The 27,467-nt window shown below is 42.7% G+C and overlaps 2 protein-coding genes and 1 pseudogene across 4 annotated transcripts; all 3 read right to left on the bottom strand.

The window, feature by feature from the left end:
• Positions 1–1,561: 1,561 nt before the first annotated feature.
• On the bottom strand, positions 1,562–16,284 carry wipi1 (WD repeat domain, phosphoinositide interacting 1). Of its 2 annotated transcripts, none has more exons than XM_028024011.1 (13): positions 15,790–16,284; positions 13,428–13,510; positions 12,431–12,600; positions 10,249–10,345; positions 9,913–10,010; positions 8,851–8,943; positions 8,312–8,382; positions 6,426–6,533; positions 5,531–5,695; positions 5,192–5,299; positions 4,930–5,072; positions 2,491–2,644; positions 1,562–2,196 (listed from the first exon to the last, which is right to left on the bottom strand). In XM_028024011.1, the coding sequence occupies exons 1-12, from the start codon at positions 15,864–15,866 to the stop codon at positions 2,523–2,525; spliced, it is 1,335 nt and encodes a 444-aa protein (XP_027879812.1). In that variant the 5' UTR covers positions 15,867–16,284; the 3' UTR covers positions 1,562–2,196; positions 2,491–2,522. The 2 variants fall into 2 exon arrangements, with proteins under 2 accessions (XP_027879812.1, XP_027879811.1); XM_028024010.1 differs by having other exon boundaries at positions 2,544–2,644; positions 15,790–16,271.
• A 173-nt stretch (positions 16,285–16,457) lies between these two features.
• LOC114148613 (E3 ubiquitin-protein ligase TRIM47-like) lies at positions 16,458–18,045 on the bottom strand (annotated as a pseudogene).
• Positions 18,046–18,766: 721 nt separating this feature from the next.
• rrn3 (RRN3 homolog, RNA polymerase I transcription factor) lies at positions 18,767–26,895 on the bottom strand. Of its 2 annotated transcripts, none has more exons than XM_028024001.1 (17): positions 26,556–26,651; positions 26,340–26,396; positions 26,172–26,261; positions 25,927–26,056; positions 25,788–25,847; positions 25,642–25,708; positions 25,378–25,447; positions 25,209–25,307; positions 24,714–24,788; positions 24,057–24,180; positions 22,980–23,110; positions 22,761–22,891; positions 22,019–22,206; positions 21,826–21,934; positions 21,346–21,498; positions 20,371–20,455; positions 18,767–19,194 (listed from the first exon to the last, which is right to left on the bottom strand). In XM_028024001.1, exons 1-17 carry the CDS (start codon positions 26,649–26,651, stop codon positions 19,039–19,041), a joined length of 1,821 nt encoding a protein of 606 aa, XP_027879802.1. In that variant the 3' UTR covers positions 18,767–19,038. The 2 variants fall into 2 exon arrangements, 1 of the variants encoding a protein (XP_027879802.1); XR_003596308.1 differs by having other exon boundaries at positions 19,131–19,194; positions 21,870–21,934; positions 26,556–26,895.
• Between the last annotated feature and the right edge of the window lie 572 nt (positions 26,896–27,467).

The following is a 27,467-nucleotide window of genomic DNA, read 5'->3' as shown; positions in this document are numbered from 1 at the left end:
TCCTCTGCTGCAAAGATCTTTGTTTCTCAGACTCTAAAAATGTTGGAGGTTTTAGAATAGAAACCAAACAGCCTGTGTGTATTGTCCCGCAAAGAGGAAATGCAGCAGCAACAGATTATCAGGTTCACACAAAACGTTCCTTAAATGTTGCAAAACAATATATAAGGAAATAAGATTAGAAATAATAACAATATGCTGTACAAGACAATAACAGAAAATATTGTGCAGTTATTACAAATGGACGTATAGGACTCATGAGCTAAAAGATTTGCAAATGGGTTTTATCATTTTTCAAAAATGTACATAGTGTCCATGTGTATTAAACAATGAAAAAGACAATGACAAGTTTATAATGCAGTATATTGATGCAGAAGAACAGATGTTATTTTTAAAAAATGAGTAAAAAACAGAGATACTGTTTGCCTTCTATCCCAGCATGCCGTCTGTCCAGTTGGATGCCAACAACAATGGCTTCCTCAACCACAAATTTGTGTGAAGTTGCGCAACTTCATCACCGGCTCTGACTTTGTAGGCTGTGGTTTAATAGTTGCTCAAGCATCGCAGGATGTGTCGGGACCTGGTAGCTTTCAGTTGAAAGCAGCAAAGCAGAAATGAGAACATGTCAGCCATAAAAGCAGTGGACTTTAGAGCTGCTGGAGCACTGAGAGGATTCCGCAGATAGAAACAGCTTACCAATCAAAGTGCCAAGTCTGGTCTGACTGGGAAAGTTCTGTGTGGAAGAAGAATATCCTATAAAACGTCCGTAGGGGAAATGTCTGTAATTAGGCGAGACTTCGGCCACACCCTGGAGAACACGACGCAGACAGAAACCAGAACCAGTCTGCAACATGTTTATAGCCAGTTGGACAAATAGTAACAGGTAGTGGATTCTGACTGGACCACTGATGTCTTTGTGTACCATTCTTTCCAAACGAGTAATAGTTGATCTTTATGTGCACATATCATGCCAGAAACTACAAATTAAAGAACCGGTGCCACTGCAATCAAAAGTCTGCACAATACTTTGCCCCACTACAGATAACAGGGACTGGGCAAAGCTAATTAGTTTAAACACGTCACAAATGTCCAACCTCTGCCTGCATTACCAGAGGAAAAACAGCTTCTGTTTTTTTTTTTTTAGTTTATTCTTAAAAATGGGACATCTTTAAAAGTAAAAATGTGCCTGTGAAAAGTATTCACCCACTTTTTGATATTTTACCGTTTTGTTACTTTTAGAAATCAATCATGATCAACAAAAAATGCCCTTTTTTAAACAACATAAAAGACTTTTAATGTCAAAGTGAACAATGTAAATTTACAATCACTGTATGTTTACATTATACAGTAAACATGTAGTTTACTGTATAATGTATGAGGGACAGTTCTTACCAGGAGTGACAGATCTGTCCCTCTTTCTGCTAAGATATTGACTGTTTTTAGGTAATCCATAAAAGTCCATTTAAAAGAAAACATTTTGAAAAGAGACAAAGTTCCTTTTAAAAGTCACAATTATCCACAAGCTGATGAATTCAGTTTTATAAACACAAAACAGGACAACTAGTTTGCTTTGCATAGTTTCAGTCATCTATTAGTTTATTATTTAGTTTCTTCTTTTTCTTTTTTTTTTGGTCTTGTGCAATTAGTAAAATACATTTTACTTTTACAAAACAAATATGAGGCACAACGAAACATACAGTACTTATCCGCCGTCTGAAGGTCCTCCAGCAGGCATACACAGAAACACTGAATGCATTCGATGAGACGGAACACTATTTACAATACAAACGTGATATGTAAACTGAAATAAGGCAAAACTAATTCTGCTACACTAATGCATGTCATCTGTATATTTGACAAGTAAGGATAAAATCAAAGTTGTGGTTATATTTCCTACCAAGCATGCATCTCATGTTTCCAGCACGGTCAGACGTGTTGGTCATTCAGCATTCCAAACTCTATCCACGCCTTTTGTTTTCAACTGGTATTCCAGAGTAAACACTTTCATTCTCAGATGAAATGACATCTCCGATTTGTTTTCCTTGCTGCGTGGCCTTCGGGTGTTTCCCTCTTTTCATGCTGGAACTCTGAGAACGGATTTCTTCCGTTCACCTCGCCGGCTGACGCCTGTCCGTCTCTCTCAGTTCCTCTCCACACTCAGCCCTGGCCATCTCCAGTCCCGCTGCGGCAAGAACGGATCTACAAAAAATACACGCAAACACTTGTTGGTTTTGTCTGCATGTGCACGGCTCTGAACTCTTCAGGAAACACGAATGAGCTTTGCACATCCGATACATGAATAATCGCATAAAACATGTTCAGTGGAAACTAGAATGATGCATGCATGAGAACATTCGATGCTAGTGACGAGGCGCACTTTTCAGAGACTAGTTCACTAGTTATTACTTTGTTACTAGAAATTAAAATCCCTTTTCTTAAAAGGTTTTTCTCTGAACTCTTCAGGAAGTTGCGTAAAGGTTAGATATTTCTTACAATCTGCTGCAGTGAGAGTCTACGGCTGATAGTCAGCACTTCTGGTTGCTCACAGGAGGGAACTCGTTCTCGTCGTCCAGACACACCGGCCCCACAGCAAACTCGTGCTCAGGAATCACGTCCCCCTGTTTCGCCCCGCCGTCTTCAGAGTAGCCTGCAGGTTGGAGGAGACAGAGGAATCGTTAACGCTTTCCAGATCCCCAGAACTTAAGACCTCACAATCATACTGTCCCGCATTCGCCGCAAAATGGCCGCTGTTTGTGTTGTGGCCACGTGTCTGGAAGCCGCTTGGCTGCTTTGACAGGAAGTAAGTTCTTCCTGTAACAAGTTTAGAAATGAAGAGGAATTCGTAAAACATTGGAAACAAATTAATTCCCCTCACACCTTTCACTGTTTGATGAATTACAACAAGGCTTAGTATTTTTGATTTTATGTGATAGACCAAAAATAAAGGAATGAATTATGGTGAAGGAGATGGAAAAGAAGTGATGTTTCTCAAAGTTCTTTGCAAACAAGAATCTGAAAAGTGCTGCATTCATTGGTATGTCAAGCCGCCTTTCGCTGCAGGGTTCTGAGAGTAGCAGCTGAAACAGCTGGAGCTCAGTCAGGTTGGATGGAGAACATGCATGAGCATCAGTTTCAAGTCTGGGCATTGATCTTCAGCTGGATTTAGGTCTGGGCTTTGACTAGGTCTGCAATCTTTATAATTGAAAGAACAGTTTGGCCCTCAGCCCGGTAAAATAAAACTTGTTTATGGCTGAAAATACTACATGATCTTTTGAAAAAAAAGAAAAATAGACTGTTTATAATTTTTGAGAAATATCTACATCAGAATATGTAGGGAGAGAAAATCATCATTTTATTTCAATTTTTAGGTTTTAATCAAAGACGAAACATTTTTTGCAAAAAAGTGGGAGGATATGTCTTCTTCTATGGGACGTTCATATTTGTAGGAAATGCTAAAAGAATAATTCATTTCCTCTAAGGTTTATATATTCATATCTAATGTCTCCAAACCAAAACTAAAGTCAAATCTCTTGTTTGGACACACAACATTGGCATATGAAGCAGATTCTGAAAAAGCGCATTAACGACAAAAACAAAGATCTGAAATACATTTCTGGTTCTTTTGTGGATATTTAGTGCATATCATTTCATCAAAAAATAAGAAAACCTGCATTTATTGTTGTATCTTTATTTCAATACATCAGTTTGTTCTTTATTACTTTTTGCACCAGGGCAGGTATAACAACAATTTATCTTTCCTCTTCAAGTAATCAGCACTGCCGGATTTCAGAGTAAAAAATGTATATATATATATATATATATATATATATGTATATTTTAAATCTGTCTATAGAGGATGGTGTGAAGGATCTCCTTAGTATTTATTTACTATTGATTCTTTTTCTTCTGGGTTTCTTGGGAGACTCAAACAGAGGCTTCCTGCTCACATGACCTCTGATGCTACTTGTGTTACTTGCTGCCATGTGATATGATGATAACCATGGCAATGAGAGCGATACTGCATGCATAAACAACAGATTGAGCTTTTTTTCTTCCAAAAACAAACCATTGTCCAAAGAACATGATCCCAAATCTCCAACCACTTAAACAAACGTGGGTGTGGGAAAGGAAGGAAGAGATCTCAGAGCTTTTAGCCGATAGAGGTCAAAAATATTAGACAGATTTCTGTAAAGAAGCTGATTTGTGATTCAGACTCATCATCTCTGCATCGCTGCAGACTGTGTGCGATGCCTTCTGCTCAGCTTTAGACTCTCTCCATGAACTCCGGTCATTGCAAGAAATATCAAAGAAACTGTTTCTGCACAACACTTCCGACTCCTGAGCAGTTTTCCAATTGCTGCAAAGAAAGTAAAACGCTGGATTGAAGACGCACCGGTTGGACTTTTGGAGCCAATTTCTAATCTCCAGTTTCTCCAGCTTTGTCCAGAAACCACCAGATGTTTAGTCTGACTTTTACTTCAGGACCATAACAAAGGCAGACATGAGAACAGCTGGCAGCATTCGTCCAATCTTCCTAAACCGTCATAAATTATTCATATCTGATGAGGTCGTGTGTGAGAGAGCTGTTACTGGAAGACAGTTTTACTAGTTGACATCAAAGACAAAATGATTACGACGTCAACAGATAGCGATTAGCACGATTAGCAAGGAAAGCATTACTAATGTGGCTAATGTGAGCTAAGACACGCCCCCTGGCTCTGATTGGCTGGTTTTTGGTCGGCACATGTATAGCTCAGGGAAGAGGTGGAGGAGATGGAGCTGTTCACAGATTATCTGTCTCATAAAATGTAACAATATGGTGACAGTTTCAACAAATATGGAAAAACATCATTTTTGTAAGAGTTACATACTACAAGGTTTAAAGCTGAGGTAGGCAATGGTCCTTAAGTAGTACAGTGGGTTACCACTAACCAGTGAGGGTTGCAGTAGCATGACCAGAAGCTGGTAAGGCAGCAGTTTCTGCATAAGATGGAGAGGAGTGTGTTTCCTGTGTGAGCTGCCCCCCCTCTGACTTCATCTCTCCACTGTGCGTTTCATCATCAACACCAACGAGCCTAAAACACACACACACACACACACAAAGGAGGAAACCATCACAAGAAGGAAGTAACTACACATTAATGTCATCAGAGTGTGGTGTATGTGGTCGGATGGATTTTTCTATCAGCCTCACCTGTGTTTGTAAGCCAACTGGCACTCGCCTCCATCCTGTGGATCCATGTTATAGATGAAGAGCTGGCCGTCGGCGGTGGCCACCAGCAGCCGCAGGAGCCCCTGGATCCTGAAACATCAACATCACTTTCCATCCAAGACCCCACACAAAAGGAGCAGCGGAAGCTAAGTACTAATGATTGTTCACTTCTTGCAGAAAACATTGTTTCACGAATTATAAACTGGTCTGAAATATGGCCGTCGTGTAGCTTATGACACGCTAGTCAGAATATCTACGCATGTCTTTGGCGCTCACAAACACGGTTGTGTTAGAGACGGTGAGGAAGAGAGAGTAGCTCACGTGACTAAGGTGCAAACGTTCCTCTGACCAGATGAGAGGAGGTGAACGGTAGCGAAAGCCCGGTCCTGGCTCATCATGCCAGAAACCGGAGCAGGGAGGTAGCTGCTGGCTGCAGAGAACATCTTCCCCATGTAGGCTGTCCAGGTAGCCGCCTCGTCCTCCGCACTGGAGAGAGAGAGAAGGACGACAGTTAGAGGTCTTGTAACATATCCACTGTGTTTGTTTTCTTTTGAATAAATACATTAAAGAGTAAATATATCATACTACACACATTGTGTCCTAAAAAATCATACTGTTATTTGATTATTTTGACCATTTCTCATTTTCTGCAAATAAATACTCAACTTTTGTTCATAAAATAAAAGAACAATGTTGATTTTACTCAAACATATATAGATTTGTACGTATAAAGAGTAAAATCAGAGAAACTAGTCATTTTAAGTGGTCTCTATTTTTTCCAGAGCTATATTATTTTTTGGTTTGTTGTCTGTTTTCTGAACAGGAAGCCTTTTCTCTCTGCTGTTTCTACATGTTCAGTTTTTCCTGCTGAATCTGTTGGCGTCCTCACATAACGTTTTTTTTCTGCTGTGCGATCAGCTAAGCTAAGTGTATGGCATTCTAATGAGGTCTGAAGTGCATAAAATTGGAACTGAATGTGTCTTTGTTATTGGTGGATATTGGAATGAATTGCATTTGAACAGAAATGGCTTTTATAGCACCAGATATGAACTGCAGCTGCTTGTCTTGCATTGTGCTGCGTAAATAATCTAAACTGAATGATGGGTACGACTAAAGCTCACAGACAGAGACAAATGTTCATTTATAAATCTGGGCTACATTGTGGAAGCTAACAGTTTCCCAGTATTTAGTTTGTTTAGTCTCTCTGGAGGCTCACCTTGGTCCCAGTTGTTCCAGTTTAAAGATATGAACAGTCTCTGTGTTGCTGGAGGCACAGAGGAACTGGGCATCCGAACTGAAGGATAAGGAGCTTATGTTGACATACCTGCAGACAAAATGGATGATTAACGGAGCGCTGGGGGAGCAGCTGTTAGGGAGGGAAAACTCCCAGGTAAGATTCCCAGTCTCTGGTCAGTCACTGCACGTCTTCCCCTTCTCTCTCCCCCCCATTTCCTGTCAATGTATTGATCAATAAATTCCAAAACATCTTCTTAAAAAAGTGGATGATTAACTTGTTTTATGGATTTACTGGCTGAGCATTATGAGGTTCCCAATATCCTAAGCTGTCTGGTGTCTCAGCCCACATGTGTCATCTGACACCAGATGATTGGACATCAGGGGGCTATAAAAGCTTCGCGTCAACAAAGTACCACGAGAACGCAGATGTTTGGGTTGCTGGCCTGCTGGAGAGCAAAGCTCTGCTGCAGCCTGAAACAGTTTGTGTCTTCCTGTAGAGAAAAGCCTCCCCACAGTATGATTCTGACTCCACCGTGTTTCATGCTGGGGATGTTGTGTTCAGTGCTGTCGTTATGTAGGCCAAACACTTTTACCTAATGAAAATCTTTTATATTTCGAGACAAGTAGTTCATACAATTTAGATTTTAAAAAATTAAATAAAACGAATCATCAAGTATAAAAAAAAAAAAACACATCCATCACAAAACAGACAATTATTCCAGTATTTAACAAAGCTAGGAGTATATCTAATATCACTACATGTTGCAGCTGCAGCTCTTATTAAGTCAAGCGGCACAGAAATTTATACATGAAGTTCCTCAGCAAAGCATGAAAAGTTGGTTGTTGCTCCTGACAAACATTTTTGTGTTGGAAATCTGAGGAGGATTCTAAAAGCGTCCTGATTGGCTACTTCCAGTTTACTAACCATAGCGTTACTATGGTTACAGCACAGAGCAGCCAAATGAAACCAGGTGCAGTAAGTTCAAAACAGGACATTTTAACCTCAACTGGACACATGAGTCATTTATGTACCAACACATTACAACATACAACACTGTCACTTTGTGTCATCATCATCGCAGAGATCACTCCTCAGAATATGACCCAGATAGTTCACATTGTTCACCAAACTCAAAACCTGATTTGTTAAATAAAAAGAAGGAATACCCAGCTTCTTAGTTGTAGAAGTGAGCAGCATGTTTAATTCTTCTTAGAATTAAACATGATTCAACAAGATTCTTTCCCTGATCCAAGCCTGGGCTCATGCTTTCCAAAACGAACCCAAATACAAGGTGGTTCAAGACACCTATCAGATCTTAAACATGGAAGGTCATGTATTTCCACTTAATTCTTCTTCTGAGAAGAATTAATTCTAATTAAAATCACCATTGAACATTAATATCACATCTCTTTTTTGTGGAAAAACACTTTAGTCTTTCCTGGTTTATAATGATCACTTTGTTCTAGATATCCACCTAATAAACTACTGAACTAAAGTATTAAACAGTGCTGAAAGCATCAATCATACTTTCACAGAAAACGAAAAAGAATTAATTCTAATTCTTCTTAGAATTAAACATGATGTCAAATTGGACACTAATTCTAGCACAGACCCTGAGTAACTGCTGCCGGGACCAGAACATCTGTGTTCATACAAAATCACCATTGACCATTAATGAAGTCTATCTTCATCATCATCATCATCATCATCATCTTTTCTCAGCAGTTGTTCATCATCCTCCACTCAGTACTTTGCTCTGGACCTGGATTGTTGCTGGTCATCATAAGGCTTTCTTGTTCATTCAGCAGCATAAGGAAATGATTTTAGCACCATGTGCATCTTAAATGATGTGTAACAGCGCTGACCTCTTCATGCCTCTGCGGAACTCAAATAGACGCTCGCCTTCAGGAACAGAGAAGACCCGGATCACAGTCCCCTGCAGACAGACAGAGAGACGCTAAGCTGGTCATTTTCATTTCTTTTTTTTAAACACAATGTTAGCTAATGTTTCAATAAGGGTGCAGAAAAGCAGAAACATTCATCATCTCTACCATATATTTTGGCAATATGAAAACTGCACCTGCTTCGCTACAATATTTGGCAGGGTTCTGCTGCATTCCACTGGGATTTGGATTCACATTCTGGTCTTTGGGGTTTCTTTGTTTGTTTTTTTGTTCCAGTTTTTTAAAGCTTTTGCTGTTCTGAAAATGGCGTATGTCAGATGAGGAAAGTTTCGAAACGTCAAAAGATGGTGGTAACCATGAAAGGTGATGAGGTCACAATGACAACAAGGGCTTATTGTTAAATGGGTGTAGAGGTGCGCTCCCTCCACACTCAGGATGAGTACAAACCTCCACCGTCTACCTCAAAGAGCTGAATGTGGTGCTAGTGTGATTAGTCTCACCTTCACTGAGGCGCTGGCGAGTTTAGTGGCTGAGGCGTTGAAGGCGAGCGCTGCCAGCGGACTGTCATGGGCCGGGATGGTGGCCACTGTGCTCTGAAATGAAACCGGCCGTTACGTCTCAGGAACGACAAGAGATCCTTGTGCTTTTTGAATTCACACAAACTTGTTTGAAAAAGGGTTTTTAAAAAAAATCCTGAAAATAAAGCTGCTGTATAATGTAGCATCAGAATTTTACGCCGAAATTGTTTAGAAAAATCCAGCCTTTAATTTAATGATTTTAATTAACATTTTCTTAGTCATCCCATGTCCAGAATGTGTTTTGTTTTTGCAACTGTATGTTTCCTTTTATAATCAGTTAGAACAAACTGTTACAAATACAACAATCATTCAGATAAAATAAATGTCAGCAGCAATCCAAGCAACACCTCCATTATCCTATTTGCTTCCACTCAATCACGATTATCGTAGCTTCTTTGTGGCTGTTCTGAATAACGTCCAGCGAACAGAGGACGAGGCAGTGTGTGAGCCTTCAGAAAACCTCTCTGTTGTACTTTCCAGGAATGGACTTGCAGGGCCTGTTTTGGTTTCCCGCTGTCTGTTATCTTACAGTAACAGGAACGCTCTGCTAGACTTACACCGGCTCCAGGAGGAGCAGCCGCGGGACAAAAGGCTTCAGGTCACAGGACAAACATCAGTCAGTAAACTGTTGCAGACAAACACGTATCTAAGCACAGAGGGAACTCAAGATGAGTTGGAGCAAAACATGCTAACCCCACTAACAGCACTAGCTGGATGCTTGATGGTAGATGTTAAGGCCAGGTTGAAATGTCTCACTGATAATAATGAAAGAGTTCAAGTTTTACACCAATTCTTCGCTCAAATAATTATGACTCCTGATGACAGAAAGGCTACAAAAGAAAATGACCTGAATATTGTTCATTTCAGCTCTTTACAAAAACTGGAGATCAGAAATCAATCACAAATCCAGCTATGATTGCTAAATGTTTAGTGAATCCCTGAGCACAACATTTAGCGTAGGTTCTACGCTGACATGGCTCTTACCAAACTGTTGGTGTCATGTACAACGATGTCCCCAGACGTGACGCTGCCAGGATACGCCAGGTAGGAGCTGGACTGATTGGTGGACAGAGCGCAGAGACCTGCAGGAGGTCAGGACATTTCCAAACATTGTTTCATTTCACACAGTGCTGAAAAGCTGATAAAGTTTACGGTTCAAAATGTAAATAAAAGTGCAAAGGTAAATCAGATTAAAATTCTAATGAGCGGAGATGTGGAGAGTAATTTTCAGTTTATCTTTCTGTAAGCTCCTTTCTGCCAAGTTGGGGAAGGATAAAGTCGAAAGAAGGAATTCAAATATTAGAAATGCTCTCCCCGTACCTGAGGGGTTGGACGGAGTGTCGAGCAGAGTCTTGAGAAGTTTCATGTCTTTAATGTTGTGGACATAAATGGACTCCTCGAGGAACACCACCAGCCTCTGTAAGACATGTCCAAGAACATCAGTGAACGTCCCCGAGGAGAGGCTCAGGTATCTGCAGCCCGTTGCTCCCAGTCAGCACATTTCCAGAAAAACCAGAGGGAGAGCGTCTCTACATTCCAGAGATTACGTTTCTGTCCACTGGGAGCCAAACGTTCCCACTAAGAACACGAACTCTGTCCTCTTTGATCCACAGAAGTGAGAGACAATAAAAAAAGGCATCATAAATATTCACATATTATTTTCCAGCTGGTAAACAGTCTGTGTGGGACACAACAAGTGCAACAATCACATCTTCTGAATGATCAGATATTCAGACGTTGCTTCTGTTTGGGAGGCTTAGCGACAGGATTTATTGTTTTTAGGACCCTCTCCAAACAATCATTAACAAATACTGAGAGTATGATCTGTGAACATATTTGACGTTTTTCCACAGATTCTCAGATTGGGGAATCTGCTGTGTTGTCTCCATGATGCTGTTTGTTCTCTTAAAAAAAAAAAAACACATCTGAGTCTAGAAACGGGACTGTTGCAGTTAGAACGACTACATCTGATGAAAAATCCCACAGGAACCACAGCGCCGCCACACGCAGCTGTGGGGGGAGGAAACGGCTCTCGATAAGATCACGAGGAAATGTGGAGTTACGGTTCATTTGTCTGCAGAGACACTGAAGCTCCTTATCTGCCTCCTGCCGGTTCGTGACGTCAGTTTTGTCCTTTAGAGATACTTCCAACAATGTGATAAGCAGATGAACAGTCTGCACACAGCCGGTCTCAAGCCGTGGAAATCATTTGCTTATAAAGACAAACACTCATTTTAATATGCTAGTATAACAAAGTAATCCAGGATTATGTAAATCTCTGAAGTGTTGATTATTTTGTATATTATGCAGAAATATTCTACTTTCCAAGAACAAGACTTTTATTTTCCTCATTGTAGGACTTTGTGCATAAGGTTTTCTTTGCCAGGCCGCATGCAGCTCTGAGGAAAACCGTTTGACCCACCCTGGTTTGCATCTCAATCACATTTAAGATTTTTATTGCATCTCTTCTTTTTTTCTTCTTCTTGGCCTGCCTGGGTCTATCTCACCATGCTCAGTTAGTCAGAAGTTCTGACTGGACCAGCAGCCTGATGTTCAGGTCTAGTCCTTCTATTGTATAACTTATAAAATGACTTTTTATGACTAACCCTGTCAATCAAAAGTCTTTGGAGCATCAGTAAAACACATGAACGTTGTGGAATTGTACAAATCTGGGACAGACTGCCGACCTGTCCAGGTTGTAACGCCTCTCGCCCAAAACGTTCGCTGGAGATAGGCACCTGCACCCATCCTGACCCCACCAGGGACAAGGGTGTACAGAAAATGGATGCATGGATGGAACTGTACAAATTATACAAATCTAAAACACATATCTGAGACATGATTTGATTTAAAGTAAACATGGTTATCAGGAGTAAGGAGAAAATGTTCTATCTTATTGAATAATCCTCTCCAGGACCTTGGATAGCACACTGGCTAAAGCCACGGACTGATAACTGTCCTTGTTTATCTTGCCAGCTTTATGTTATAATAGGCACTAACAGCTAAAACTCCAGTGAAACACAAAGCAAGCAAAGGGAGCTGGAGAATCTTAAGTGATCTGCAGAAACCTCATCCATACCACCATCCTTATTGTTCTTTAGGCTCAAGACTGCATTATAAAGTTCTTGAACATAAACTTTCACATCAATCACATCCCAGAGCATTTGCTCTTCACTCGCCCTCCGGTTACAATAAGTGACCAAATAGAGCTGGAGGATATTAAACAAAAGCTAAAAAAAACAAAAAACAGGAGAGGTTACACGGCTTACTAGAAATGAAAGCAGTGAAATTTTAATTAAAATAATACGTTGGGTAAAGAACGTACCCAACTCTAAATGTTCTTTTTCTTGTTCATTAAATGCATCAAAGCTAAGAACTCCCAATATTTTTAGTGTATAAAAGAATCAACCGACACTTTGACTTTTTTTGAGTTATTTTAAACACGACACATACGCTCCGTCTTCGACTGACAGAGACCGGGAGCTGAAACGGTGCGAGTCACCTGTCTGTTGAGCTTGACGGAAAGGATGCTGCTGGGGTAGCTGTAGTTACAAATCTCCGTCCCTTTCTTGAAGTGATAGATGTTCATCCGCTGCGGCATGGCAGCACTCACTACCACCACCAGACTGCTGGAGAACAGACGCTCCATGATGTAGACGTCTGGAGTGTTCGCTGGAAAACGACACAGAGCAGAGATCTTCTTTCACGATCTATCAGACATAACCAGAGGAGGCGATAACATCCACAACAAGAAACTATCGGCCAGACGGCTAGAGCCTGAGAACTTTATGGTTTAGGTGAAAATATGTATGACATAACCTCGTTAGGAATATTTTGTAGCTTTAGTTTAAAAACGTGTATTAAATGATATCTGTAGCAATGCACTGAGGAATCATTTGGTGACAGAAACATGGATTTATAGCTTGATCATCATGGATGACTTGGCTTGCCATTATGGAGGCTGGATCTTAAGTTTAAAGCTGCAGTATGTAGTTTTTATTAAAAAAATATGTTTTTTACATATTTGTTACATTTATCATTTTGTCGTGACAGTGTCATATAAAGCAGATCATCTGTTAAAAGAACCGAGCTCCTCTGCCTTCTCTCAGTCCTCCCAGTACAACTGCAGAAATACAGTCAGCAGCAACCAATCAGAGCCAGGAGGAGAGTCTTAGCACTGTCAATCATCCTCATTTACATGCCGCTCATACCCTACCTCTGCTACGCTACAGGTGGCTCACCAAACAGCCTGCCATATGAACGCTAAGGCTAGTTAGCATAGCTCCCGATGATGGCAGATAAACGGTTTTTCCTGGAGCTGTAAGTTGTTTCTCTGTCATTAGCACATTGAGCAGCGCATACACAAGCACGGACGGACCTGCAGCAACCAGACAGATGTGCCTTTACCGGACACAGTGCACAGCTCTTTGATTTGAAATAGCAAACTGAGCGTTAACCAGAGAGAGAAGTTTAGTCCAAACTGAGGATGGGTTACTGACCGCTCTCATGGATGCAGTCCAGTTTTTCCACCGAGGTCAGAGAGAAAAGCTGGTAGCCACTCCTTGTTCCCAAGGCCAGTGACCTGCAACACACACAGCAAACACACACAGTTAGACATCCAAACTGGTTCAAGCTTTTCTGTCTGACCATCACAAAAGCAATCGTGTGTAGCTTATCAAACTCTAAAAGGATTTTAACTGGAACTGTGTGCATAACGCTAGACATTTCTCCTTTGAAGGAGGTGTGTTTTCCAGGGACATTTTATAACACAGTTAAGTAACTACATATAAATCAAATATGACCTAAAAGAAATACAACACCTTGAAATTGGGCCTCTGTCTCTTAAAACAAAAACAAAACTCCTGCTCTTTCTGAAACCCCACCTTCAAGATGTCATCATCACGTCTCTTTAACAACTTTTCTACCAGCGTTGCTCTGAGAAATAGCTCCTATAATGAGCTCAGCAAAGGTGCAGTTCCACTAGGCGTTTGCTAATTGCTGCTGGCTAGTCTGAAGGAGCTGAGTGGGGAAGTCACAGGCGAACGGTGCTTGAAAACTGCAGCCCTGAGGAGGAGCTGCGCCTCGAAGGGTGAGTGCAACCATTCAGGCATTTTTGCACAGCTGAATGGTTGCCATGGAGATTAAAGGATTTCTCAAACATGCAACACTCTAGGTTTGTTTTTGATGAGAGAATAACATTATAACATGATGTAAAGACTTGATTGTACATAATTTGACAGCTCAGACCTTATAGAGAGGAATTGGTGCACTATGATAGGAAGATCTGACTATTTAAATAACTATAAGTGAACCTGCAAGCTAAGAGCAAACTGCTCTTTCAAGAAACATGAGATTGTTAATATTATATAATACTAATTATACATCTTAATATTCCTTGTCCACAGATTAGCCTTGGAACATGAGGGTTGATGTTTTACCAAACTGAGCATAAGAAACCATCATCTGGTCCTTTCCAGTTCTAAATGCCGTATCTGATCCAAACATAAGGGAGTTAAACAGGTTCTATGTGTCTGTTCATGGGAGCTGGCATAAACTGGGCTGGTAATCAACTCCAGCCCAGCTTACAGCAGCAGCAGCTTCATAATGCTGACTCATGATTACTGCACTCTGTCTACATCAGGTAAATACACTAACAGCCTTATGATGTGATGACTGGTGAGCCACCATTTTGCTGCCAAAACAGCCTGAATTCATCAAAGTTTGACTCAAAAGATGCAGGCGGTTCTGGAAGCCGTTAGGTTAGGTTTCCAATGGTCAGACTCAGAAACATCCCACATATGAAGGGGCGGAGCCAGGGAGCCAAGCTTTTGGTTGGTCCCATGGAGAGAAGTGACCAGTAGAGTGTCCCATTGGAATAAGCAGTTCCCCTCCAAAACAGTAGGTGGCAGAAGTGTTGTATGCTTTGACAGAATATATTTATCCAAAGTGGCTCTGGGGCTGATCAGTCGTTGGCTGCCCTATCAATATTTTTTCTGGCTCCGCCCCTGCACAGATAATTTATTGGATTAAAGTCCAGAGACCTTTTCTCCCCTGCCAGAAAGGAACAACGTTTCTATAACACGTACACAGTCTGTAACATGGCATTGGCTAAAGCTGTGGGATTTTAGGAAAATGCAATAATTTGCCACATTATAGAATATTCCAGTAAATTATATTATTAACCCACATGTTCTAAGAACTTTCTTTAATTCCCTTCAGATCACTGAGCCCAACCATTCCCAGAGTTTCTGAATTTGCTCTCTAAGCTCCATATCAGACAGTGAAGTAGCATGTAGCCGCCATACTGTCCTTTGTGACTGCAATGTTGCACATATTGATATTGTGATGCTGATTGCAGCTCCATGTAGTGAGCCCCATACTGAGCAGCAGCTCTGGTCCATCTCAGCCTGATGCTAGTCACACTTTCTAACCTCCACCAAAGCTCTGAGAACAAAATGTCCCCCCCAACAGCTGGGACCATCATAATGGAGAGCTGTTCATTACGGGCAGATAACAGAAGAGATTCACCTCATCTGTCAGTGGTCATAATGTTTTGCCTGTTCTGAGTACATTCTGTGGACGGGAACAACACAAATTCAGCAAACATATGGAAGGAGCTGGAGGATGTCAGAGTGTTGAGGCCCACAGCTTCACTTCCAGTCCAAATGCGGATAAACTACTAACTGGTTCGGTAACTGGGACTGCTGGGATAGGTGGGTCGGAGCTACCAGCTGGTTCTAACGTCCACAAAGAGCAGAACTCGTTGGTTCTGGACAGACTTCAGCCACTTATCAGCTGAAAGCAGCTATTTCCGTGGACTGGTCTTCAGATGACTCATCCTCGCGTGAGCCGCTTGCTTACGTGGAGTCTTGGTTGAAAGAGGCGCAGCCGAACTGGCGGCGCCGGCCCGGCTCGCCCGCTCCGTCCGCGTCCTCCATCCCGCTTCCCAGCGACCTCCTTCCCCCCCTCCGAACTGGACTGGAGGCCCGGGATCCGTTTCACCGCTTCCCTCGATGTCTGCGGCGGAGGACGGCTCCAGCTCAGAGGGAAAGTGGAGCGGCAGAGGTGTGTGTGGGACAGGGGCCGGGGTGACGGCTCTCGCCGGGCGATGAACGGTCAGATTCGGTGTCGGAGCGGCTCTCTGGGTCGGACATCCAGAACCCGGAGGAAAATAAACTGAAGCAAAAACAAGAACAGCTGACGGAACTACGTCACCCACACACCCATGGTGATTGGCTGACAGTGAACCCGCGTTGTCTGTAGTTTGACTTTGATTGGTCCAGGGTACGGTAGTAGGTTCCTATTGGCTGACGGAACTTTGTTTGCGGTGAGTTCGTTTAGTCACGTCATGCATCCTGATGATGTTCCGTTCAGAGGAAAATGTGACATTAAAAAAAGTGGTTTTCGACTAAATAAAGATTTCTGAGGACTGGAACGGAATCAGAACATTAAATAAGATGGTTATTAACAATACCTCTGCAAAGTATTTCACCACCATCTTTTTCCTATTTCAGCAGGTTCTAACCAAAAATATTCATCCGGTTTATTGACACTTTACGTGGTAGGCCAACACAAATTAGTTGTAGCTGAAAGAAAATATGGATGGTTAAATTTTTTTACAGAAATGATGAGCCAGGGCTGAGCTGTGTCAGGATCCAGTCACATCCACCACAAACCTCTTCAGCTCAGCCTCCGTCAGCTTCTGCAGCTTCTTCTCCCTGATTTCCTGCTCAATCTGAGCCACAGCTCTCACCACAGTCCCCTCATATGACGGCAGATGAACTCTGACCTCTGTCCAGGTCTTGGTGGGCGAAGCAGCTTTCAGGGAGGAGAAGCTTTGGAGGAGGTGGAGTTGGTCTTCAGACTGTGAGAGCTGCTTCACCTCAGAGCTCCTCCTCCTCATCAGCTCAGCTCAGAGATCTGCTGTTCCAGATCTCTGATGAAGTCTTCAGCCTGTTTCTCTGTAGTTTCCTGTTTCTCTTGGATCTCCTCGAGGAGCTCCTTCAGGCCTCTCTCAGCAGACTCCATCAGAGTTGTGAAGACCTGAACACCTTCTGCTTTCTCTCTGTCTGCAGCATCTTTGCCGATCTTCACCGACTCTCTGATCTCCTGAACTTCAGCCTTCGTCTTCTTCAGCTCTTCCTATTTTTCTTTAGATTCATCTCTCAGAGGAACAAACTCGTGGTCCTTGTGGTTTAAAACGGGCAAAACAGGCAGACGCATGTCTGGTCGGTAAAACAGAACAGCTCCAGAGGTTTATCGTGCTGCAGACACATCCTGTCCTCCAGGTTCTCCATCGGCTCCATCAGCTGGTGTTTCTTCAGACGTGGAGCGGTCAGGTGAGACTCACCTGGAGCAGGACTTCAGGGCCTTCAGTTTGGGTCCAGTGCAGACGTCACAGGGAACCTCTTCTTGTTTGGCAACTTGTTGCTCTGAGCTGCTGCTGCTGCTGACTTTGCATCTCAGAGAACAAAGTGTTGACTCTCAGCTGAGGTCTGGAGGCAAAGTTCTAGTTGCACAGAGGACACTTATAGGGAACATTTCCATCCCAGTGCTGAGTGATGCAGGTCTTGCAGAAGTTGTGTCCACATGCTGTGGTGACTGGATCAGTGAACACATCCAGACAGATGGAGCAAAGAAACTGATCTTTAGACTGCAGGTTGCTGCCAGTCGACATGCCTGAACTCTGAGGACAGGCCAGGGAAAACTTCCATTACAACAAATCATTTAAACTTCCTCAGGGTTGCAGTTTTCCCACAAACCTGAATTTTTCTACCCCCTTCCAGTCTACAAGAAAAGCAAATCAGATTTCTGCTGTACTCACCCGTATCAGTCTGTTGTTGAGAAGAAACACACGAACTTAAGTCTTCAGAAAGAAACAGATTTTTCTCCACAGCAGCTCAGGAGTCACTTCGGCTAAATATTACTTTCATTTCTGAAGAGTGACGTTTTAATGTCACGACTCGATGTTGCTTCTCCTTGAGAAAAAAATTTGAGGAAAAGCAAGTCAGTCACTTTAAAGGGGCTGAAAATTTATGCAGCAACATATTTTATGTTAAATGTTTTTTTGTCATTTTTTCTAAACAGGTTTTCACGTAGACATTAAACTTTTTGTGAATGCCAAATTTTGTTGGTAATTTGTAAAAGCAATTGAAAGGGTAAAACATCCATTGGAGTTCTAAATTTTTATAGGCACTGTAAAAGTGTTAGTGTTTCCATTTGAGGACAGGTCCTTGCTGTACATTGTGACAAATTCAAGTTACCTTTTAGTGATTCCGGACGGAGTTAGTAGAAAGAGTCAGCGGGACACGTATCATGGTGGAAGTCCTGTCTTTTTGTTTCAGTCTTTCCATTTTTAGACGTTTTATTACATGAGTTTCTCTAGACCTTGTTGGGACATTAGTCCTCTAATTCCGGAAATGTTCTTCAGGTGACAGTAGGCCGACTTTGTAACCGTCTTTATGTTGCTCTGATTGTTCAGGTCAGAGTTCAGCACTACTCCCAGAGATCTCTAGTTTCCAGCTGTAATAACTGAAGCTGTGTGTTGACTCTGGATCATTCCTCTGCAGGTCCAAAGATAAAAAACTTCAGTTTTGTTTCTGTTCAGCTAGAGAAAGTTATGGGACAACCATGAATTGATTTGTATTAAGTAAAAAGCCCAGCTCCTGATGGCTCAGGTGGAGGGCTGGTTGTGGTTAGCTGAAGTGTTCTGAGAAACCTTAGCTGTGTCTGTGGTTTAACTGAACACAGATTTTCTCTAAGTACAGCCAAGTGCTTACCATGTGTTACCATGGTTACGTGGTGAACTGGGATGCATATGTACCACACCAACACCTGGTACCGCTTCTTTAACTGTTTATTTAAGACATGATCTATTCATAGAAAATGTTCATAAGGTGTGTGTGAGCACTCTTGGAGTACTGTACAGTACCAAATTTTTAAAATGACCCACATCTACTTCATATTCATATTCCATCTGTGGGCGGCTGCAGCATTAAGCAGCAGAAATAAAGTCACTGTTCATGGATCCTCTGGTCTCGGCGGCGCAGAGGCGGAGCTTCTGATGAGAGCAGCCCTCTCTGCCAGGATACGAAGGTTCACGGTGAGGGATTAAAACTTGAAGGCTGGGTGTTGGGCCGTGGGGGGGGAACCCACGCTGTTGGGGCTGCAGACGTTGGAACCATACGAGCTGGGGGTCAGTCCAAGCACGGCGTCTCCGTGTGGCGTCTCCCCACTCAAGAAATCGTCTTCATCCTCCTTCAGGACCTAAAACAGATGGAACAACCACCATCAGGAAAACCCAGACTCTTATCCCGCCTTAGGTTTTTACTCTGAAAAGCCATTCTAAAGTCGCTGCCATAGAATTGCTCAAATTGAAATTACGAGAATAAATCTGCTTAATGGAAACACACCACTTTTAAAAACAACTCACGTTTTCCCAAAAGTTTTTGCTGGGATGAGGTGGTTTTTAGATTCATGTAGTGACAGCAGCTACACCAGGGGCCCAATTTGACTTTTGTCATAGGCCCCTGCTTATATGGGGAGCTTAATTAACTCAATAGGTTATGATTAAAGTGAGCGATGATTTTCCTTTCAAGTTGCTGAAGTTCATAATTCTTTAAGTTGCATTGAAATAGATGTATTTCGCAAAACTGCAATGGAAACGCTTCTCTTTTTGCATCATAAGAGTCACGTGATCAACAGCTGGATGTTACTACTGGTGAAAATGACAAAGGCAACAGGAAGTGGTATTAGGAGGATGACGGTTTGTTTTTGTTTTTCAGACAGTGTGCGGCTGGCTCCACCAGAGCTCTCACATCACAATTCAGAAAAAGTTGTGTGTCATTCCAACGTGTTAAATCCATAACACTCTGTAGCCGCTCCTAAGTAGGCGGGGCTTATCGCTCCAATGCCTGAATAAGACGCCAAAGTCTCCTCTGATTGGCTGATAGATGATCGCTTGAACAGATGTATGAATGTATCTCATGTAACTGTTTACATTTGTCACTGCCATGATTTTTAATAACTTATCTCATGAACAAACTTATTCACTCGTGATTTCAATTTCATTTCTTACTTAATGGAAACACCACAATTCCAAAGCTATGTTTTTTCAACATTAGCAAAATATCAGCAAAGATTTGCGCACATTTGTAAAGGAGATGCTGCCAGTGTTTTTCCTCAGAAGACAGAGTAGTGTGATGAAGAAGAGCTGAGCAGAACAACTTTCCTGCTATGATTCTGAAAGGATTTTGAACATAAACACAGAAATCATCGAGAAATAAAATTCACGTACGATGACCTTGATCCAGGAGCGGATCATAAAAACTGCGAATGAGTTGACACCAGAGCTTTGTCACAGTTTGGAAACGACGGTAACTTGAAGACCGGTGATAAAACAGGAAGTAAATGCGTCACATTCCCGGCAGCCAATCAGCTCACCTGTTGAGCTGCTTTGGGAGGAAGCAGGTCAGTTTCTGCGAGGTCATCCCAAGCCTGATAGAGCGGTTCAATCAGCTGACCAGACCTGCACACACAGAAACCAATCCCTAACGTCAGAGACCATGTGAGCGCTGAGTTGACATGCTGACGTCTGTTCTGATTGGCTCATCATCTTCTTTTACTCATCATTTATTGGTTGAATCATTGCCGTTTCGTTCCCTCTGGTTCTGGATGCTGACTTTTGCTCCTACATTTTTACTTTCATACAGCTAATATGCTGCGTAACCGTGGCAATAAAGCATTGTGTATACAACTGGAGGACGCTGATTATCATCTGAAAAGCTCAAGTAATACCTGAACTATGACCCCACATCACAGAGGAATAGAAAAGGAGGCCTTTGAGACTGATAGAGATTGAAAGAGTAGCGGCTAAAGCTAATGAGGTGGATTAGCAGAGCTATAGCTAACACCTGATGGTGGTGCCCGGGATGTGGTACTGTGGTTAGCAATATATTGCTCACTGGATATTGAGCTGCTAGCATGTCACACACCAACAGTATTCAGTCAGAGGCTTCTTCAGATTTGGTGCAATACTGACTGTTACTGGAGATCATTCCTGCCCACAGCATCACCATCCAAAAGAAGACTTTATTTAACCCTATAAGTTAAAAAAAAGGATTTTTGAATTTTAACCAACTACAGTTTGCAATTCCAGATCTGTGCTATTGGAGCAGAGAGACCAAGGAAGATATGTTGTCACTTCCAACAGAGGAAAAAGACAGAGGAGAGGGTTTTTAGAACATTTAGTTGTGCAGAGGAAGTTCAGGAAACTGGGTGGTTCTGGCCTCTGGAGAATCAGAAAACCTGCATGAAACTGGTCCTCCTGTGTGTTCTGATATGTTCATCATCAATCTAAGGACACACTCAGTATGTAGGGAGTTCCTCCTGAAACCCTGGATTACCCAGCTAGTGTACCGTTTCAGCAGGTAGGGGTCAAAGGGGAAGAAGCTGTCCAGAGGGTTGGTGTTGGTGGTCATCCCGTCTCCTCCTGCAGAGCTGCGGACCACCGGCAGCACCTGCCTGTTGTTCCTCTCTATGATGGTGTAGCAGAAAACCACCTGGTACTTCCTGCAACACAGACACAGGAGACGATGCAGAGCTCTGCTTCTTTGGAGCTTCAGCTGAAACAGTTTGGTTTATTTTACTTCCTTATTAACTCTGCACCAGCACAGCACATTTATTTATACCGACATTTATATATACAACATATCATTGTCAAGATATCCAATCTAGAATCATTTTCAATATCAGGACTGATACAGATATTAATATTGGATCAGTTTATCTCTAGTTGTAATGTGAGAAAATGTGAAATGATTTGAAGGTGAGGTTATGTCTGTGGAAGCTTCCACCATCCATGAATGTGACTATGTGTGTGTGTGAGTGTGTGTGTACCTGGTGATGGCTGCGAACATGCTGGTGACTGAAGGCAGACATACTTTGAGTGGATTCAGCTGACACATGACCAACCGCTCCAGGTTCAGACTTTGTAGATACTCCAACCCTGAAACCAGAGAGAGACAGAAATAGAGCTGAGCTCCTGTTCTGAGCCTGGCAGGTAACCCCTCCACCCCCCGGCTGCTGTCACCTTTCTTCATGTTGGCCTCCAGCATGGCTCTGTGTCTGAACACCAGGGTGTAGAACACGGCCTGGCAGGCGGCGTAGAAGGGTCCATGCAGGCTGATGTCGCAGCACACCTGCCGGCCGCTGCTGTCCTGGCTGTTGATGTAGGCGTGGATCCAGGTGAGCAGCAGGTCCAGGCACGCCCTGACGGTACTGGGAGGACAGGAGGACAGGGAGTCAGACCCCCACTGCAGAGCCACCTCCGGGGCATTAGCTTCTGGTCAGGGACCCCCTTTGAAGACCCACAGACTACAATGCTACAAAATACATACAGAAACCTGGTTTTCTTTTTATTCACTCCTCAATAGTTATTAAATGTGTTTAGCATAAATGCTGCCTCGTAGCTCTCATGGTATTCTGCAGCAGAGTTTTCCACAGCAGCTGCTGGACGGATCCTTCACTCTTTTTCTTGACAAACTTTTCAGTTTCCCGTTTGCTACGCTAGCTTGAGGAGCAAAGCAGCTTAAGTTTGACAGGCAGCTAACCAGAAAAATGATCACATTTCAATAAGTCAATTAAACCTTTATTTTACAATAATGATTGAAAAACAGATTAGATTTTATGATTAAAAAGAATCATAATAAATTTATAAAAAAAAATCCAATTCTTTTGTTTTTGCATTTTTTTCCCTCATCTTCCATCCAACTCCCTGATGCGCCTCTAGCGCCCTCTGGTGGCCCACGCTTTGAGAAACCTTGTAGACTCACAGAACAGGGACGAACTTGGCTCGGGCCATGAAGCTCCCCAGGTATCCAGCTGCGGCCTGGCGCAGGATGGCGGGCTGCGTCGGGTTCTGCAGAACCTTCCACAGGTGATCGAGGAAGGCCTCGGCCAGAGCCTGGACCGGGGGACACAGACATGCACTGCGGCTCAGACGGAGGACGGGCAGGACGACGACGGGCCGTATCCCGTACCGGCATACTGACCAGTTTGAAGCTGCAGAGGTAGAACAGCGTGTACTGCACGTGACCGGAAGCGTGAGTCGGCAGAATGAGCTTGTCGAACACACTCAGCAGATCTTTGTAAAGCTCCTTGGTCCGTTCAGCGTGAAACGAACCTGGAAGAGATGGAGAGGTGGTCTGGTCACCTGACATGGACCCGCAGAGACTCGACTGGACTTCAGAGATGAGATGAGAGCAGAACCGTAGAGGTAAATGAAACCTGGAGGTGTAGGTGTTTTGAATTTAGCGCAGTGCCAACTCACATTTTCTAAAATGAATTTAATACATTTTAAGGCCTTAATTTTAGATAGACTCTTTAATAAAAAACCTTTTTACATTTTGAAACTGTCACTATGTTGTGACATTAAGGTATGTGCAGATAATAAGAAAAAATAAATAAATAAAAGATTTAACTGCTTCCCCTTCTCCCAGTACTAACTAGAAACACCCAATCAGTACTAGGAGGCGGGTCCTAGCGCTGTCAATCAACCTCACGTGAGCGCTGATCATCCCACCTCCCTGTTGCTCTCTTTTACCATGAATGCTGTTCAACTCCTCATTGGTAGGGAGAGACGAGGGCTAGCAGGACAACAGAAACATAGTGACTGTAGGATTTGGGTTTTAATATTAATGTTTCTTTAAAAATTCAATGTTTTAAGTGTTAAATGTATATCTCAGAGTGCTGTGTGGAAAATGGAAATCACAATTTTCCAAAGGGTTTGTTAAAGTTTCTATCCATCTATAAACTGATTTTCTGTAACAATAAGTTGTTTCTCTGCCATTAGCAACATTTAGCAGCAAGTAAATGGGGGTTGATTAACAGCGCTAAGCCCCGCCTCCTGTCTCTGGTTGTTTTTGGTAGGGGCATTTCTTCAGACAGCAGTAGTGGAGGAGATCAATATAGTCTCATATCACACAGTCACAACATGGTGACAGATTAAACAATATGTAACAACATTTTTTATAAGTTACATACAGCAACTTTAAGGATGCGCTGACACACAACCCCCCCGGTCACCCTTTTCATGTATTGTGTGTGTGTGTGTGTGTGTGTGTCAGTACCGTCCACATTGCAGACGTCTCTAATGTAAGCCATGAGAACAACCATGAGTGTGTCCAGCCTCTCAGCCACTGGGTGGGCCATTATGTTAGTCCGGTGCGGTCGGTCTGCAGTCATGTCCTCATCCTCACACACACACAGAGAAAATACTCAGTTTTAAGTTTTCACTGCCCTTGAACTTTTGCACAGTCAGAGGGTCTTTCACCTCAGGTCATTACTAAAATGTATGTACAGTAGAGGCAGACATTTTGAAGGCAGCTGACACACAGTCTGGCAGCAGACTAGATTCAAATCACATCTGTCTCATTGTACCGAGTTTTTATCTGGTTCAAGTCGTTAAAATCCATCAGGAAGGTAAAATATGTGACAGGATGAGAGGATTAGAAATAAAATCTATTCTCAGAATCACTGAGTTCTTCAGCTGGATCCTGAGGGACTGTTTTAGAATGTGTCAGGAAAAAAAATCAGTGATTAAAGTGTTAGTATAATGTAAATATAAAGATTATTAACTAATAAGATGAGCTACTTGAAGGCGATTCTAAAGAGCTGGTAGCATTGCTCAGTTCTTCATTATGTTTTATAATGAAGAACTGAGCATTATAAAACATTAACCCAGTGATGCTGTGGATCAGAACTGTTTCACACATGGTTCTTGTTACCATGTCAAAGAGTCCGTCCTCAGGCTGGTTCTGGTTCTCCTCTGCCTCCTCGATCTCTGCCCTCGATGCACTGACCTGCAACACACACAGCAGACATTCAGGTCCCACGCTCACAGCATTCACTCAGTTTTACATTTAAGATTTTTTATATACATAATTATTTTTAGGTTTAAAAAAAAAAAAAAAGTTGAATTTTTTTATTTGCATATTTTACTGTATTTCTAATATTGTGTAATAAAAAATTAAATGCAAAATTTGCAGAATGTGACAAAAAGATTTTTTTTAAATCCGATTAATTGTTCAAATAATCAATTAATGGGGAATTGATTATTATCGATTAATTGAAAATAATCAATTAATCTAATAACTAAATAGTCATTAGTTGCAGCTTAGAAAACCAAAGGAAAGCCCTGTGACGGGCTCTCTCCCGACGTTAACCTTTGACCCCCCTCAGGTCAAACACCTTCAGCAGCCTGGCTGGGCTGCAGCACTCACATCCAATTTGAGCAGCTGCCCAACGATCAGCTCCAGCACGTCTCGACGGACGGATGGGACGTAGACGGTTAGCCTCAGCAGGTTGTGGACGTAGCATTCCTTTAAGGAGCAACAAGCCGTCAGTGGAGCTCCATGCTGCTCATTGGGAGCAGCAGCGGTGGGGTCTTACCAGAGTTCTGGGGGATTTCTGGACAAAAGGGAAGCGGTCTTGGAGGATGGGCATGAGGAAGCGACTCGTCCTAAGAGAAACCAAAAAGAGACAGGGAGTCAGGGTTTCAAAGGAACAACTGGAACAAGATGTACGTCTGGATTGTGAAATGGTTTCTGTTTTTTTGTTGGCTCGTCACCATCTTTCCAGTTAGAAACCAAAATCCAGAGCAGATAGCAAAGGAAACTATCTGCTCTGGTCAGAAGAAGGTGGTCAGAAACCTACGAGGGAACGTATCTGATGATGAGCTGCAGCGCCTGGTGACACAGGTCAAAGTTTCTGGGGAGGTCGGCTGAAATCAAAACAAAGCCAGAGTGTCAGGCGGTTCTGAGTGCCAACAGAGAACCACAGCAGAACGCCTCAACACTCACTGTCCTCCTCGTCTTCTGAATCAGAGATATCAACTCCTCCCTCACAGATGGTCACCCGCTCTGAAAAACAGAGATACCAGTTTGTCCTTAACGGGTAGCCGTAGCATCTGACAAACAGGCGGGCCAGCGGTGAGCGTACTGGGAGTGAAGTGGGACACCACCATTTTGAGGCAGGCGCATAAATACACCGTCTGCGCCGACACAAGGTTGCTGAGGAAGGCCAGGAACTCGTCCACCACGGCCTGGCTCCGGCCAACCCACGGAAGCCTCTGGGAGGGGAATCACATGAAAATCGTCAACTAATTTTGGTTTTACTTCATTTACTATGAAGTCTTATAAAGAGAAAGAGTTGCGCCAGTATCAGTAAAGCGGCGTTTCTCTTACTAAAACGGTGTAAATGAGCTGTTCATGGTCTTTGGTCAGCTGGGTCACGCAGCTCCGAAACTCCTGCAGCCAGTTGATGATCTGAGCGTCCTGTCAGAGGAGAGGAGGAACTGAGGAACAATGCTGCACATCCAGGGTCAGCTCACACACCGCGATGCTTCACTCTACCTTTATGTCCGGATCCGCCAGCTGATGCTTCAGGAGTTCATAATCGCCGCTGTCTCCCTTCAAGCAACAAGACAGAAGTTCAGCAGTTCGTGTTGATGTTTTCCCACTACATCCTGAGAGTTCAGGGCGCAGCTCCGGAACGGGTTTGGGTCCATGTCTACCAGAGATGTGGGATGGGGTGCTTTTATCAGCACCGTTAAACATGCTGCTACTGACCTTTCTCAGTTTGTCCAGCGTCTCCGCCACACTGCCCCCGAACCGGACAGTTTTCACGGGCGGAGTGTTGAGGAAGTCCCGGCCCTCCACCTCCATGGAGCCCGTCTGCCGTCGCTTCGTTTAATCTTTAAGTTCTTTCGCGTCGCAGTTAAATAGTGAAATAATTTCTTAAAGCATCACATTTTTACAAAAAAATAAACTCATAAACATACAAGAGCGAGGCTGAGCTCTACTTTCATAGCAGGCACACAACCGCATGTTGGAGGAACTGTTTACATGGAGCAACGGTGTAACGCTTTTACCCTTCCTACGAGTTACACAGTTAGAAGGTTGGTTCCATTTGGATCGACAGATAATGTGGATAATAAAAAAAGGTTGCAAATTCATTTTGTTGGTTCTTTCATTTTCAGAAAGGATTTTGTCAGTGGTGGTTGGCTGTGTTCAGTAGCAGCAGAAAGGTCCTTCCCTTAGGGTACCTTTAATAAAATAAAATTAAAAAAACACCACGTAAGCCCTCAGTTTATCTGGATCCTTTTCTCATACAGTATTGTATGATAGATAATTTAATAGTTGCGGACATAGCAGCTGTTTTCAGGGTCCTCATTCTGTACATATTCCTGTTTTTACTCCCTGCACCAGAATATCTGCCCACTCCCACTCCCGCCAGACAGTTTTTTTTATAGCCAGACTTTTGGTTACACCTTAACACTCCATGTTTTGGTACATTTGTTTGAATGCATAAACCCATGTATCTTTTATGGTCATTGTTTTTTTCATGATATTTATGTCAAAACACATTTTGTTTTTGGACACAAGGTAAGCTAAAATAAGGAGTTCACCAGTTGTTTCATTGTCTCCTAAAATAACACTGCCAGTGGTTAATAAAGGAAATAACTGAATGAAAATATGTAG

This window comes from Xiphophorus couchianus, chromosome 7, assembly GCF_001444195.1.
Source record: "Xiphophorus couchianus chromosome 7, X_couchianus-1.0, whole genome shotgun sequence".
NCBI classification, from domain to species: Eukaryota; Metazoa; Chordata; class Actinopteri; order Cyprinodontiformes; family Poeciliidae; genus Xiphophorus; species Xiphophorus couchianus.
The sequence above is the reverse complement of the archived record's forward strand: the minus strand, read 5'-3'. Positions and strand labels throughout refer to the sequence as shown.

Coding starts and splice junctions, on each gene's coding strand:
- wipi1 (XM_028024010.1), bottom strand. CDS start 15,866: ATGGAGGACGCGGACGGAGCGGGCGAGCCGGGCCGGCGCCGCCAGTTC. Junction 8,383..8,850: donor TCGCCAGCGCCTCAGTGAAG/GTGAGACTAATC, acceptor GTCTGTCTGCAG/GGGACTGTGATCCGGGTCTT. Junction 5,300..5,530: donor AACGTTTGCACCTTAGTCAC/GTGAGCTACTCT, acceptor TTGATGTTTCAG/GATCCAGGGGCTCCTGCGGC.
- rrn3 (XM_028024001.1), bottom strand. CDS start 26,651: ATGGAGGTGGAGGGCCGGGACTTCCTCAACACTCCGCCCGTGAAAACT. Junction 26,397..26,555: donor CGCTGGACAAACTGAGAAAG/GTCAGTAGCAGC, acceptor TGTTGCTTGAAG/GGAGACAGCGGCGATTATGA. Junction 23,111..24,056: donor AGACGTCTGCAATGTGGACG/GTACTGACACAC, acceptor CATCTCTTCCAG/GTTCGTTTCACGCTGAACGG.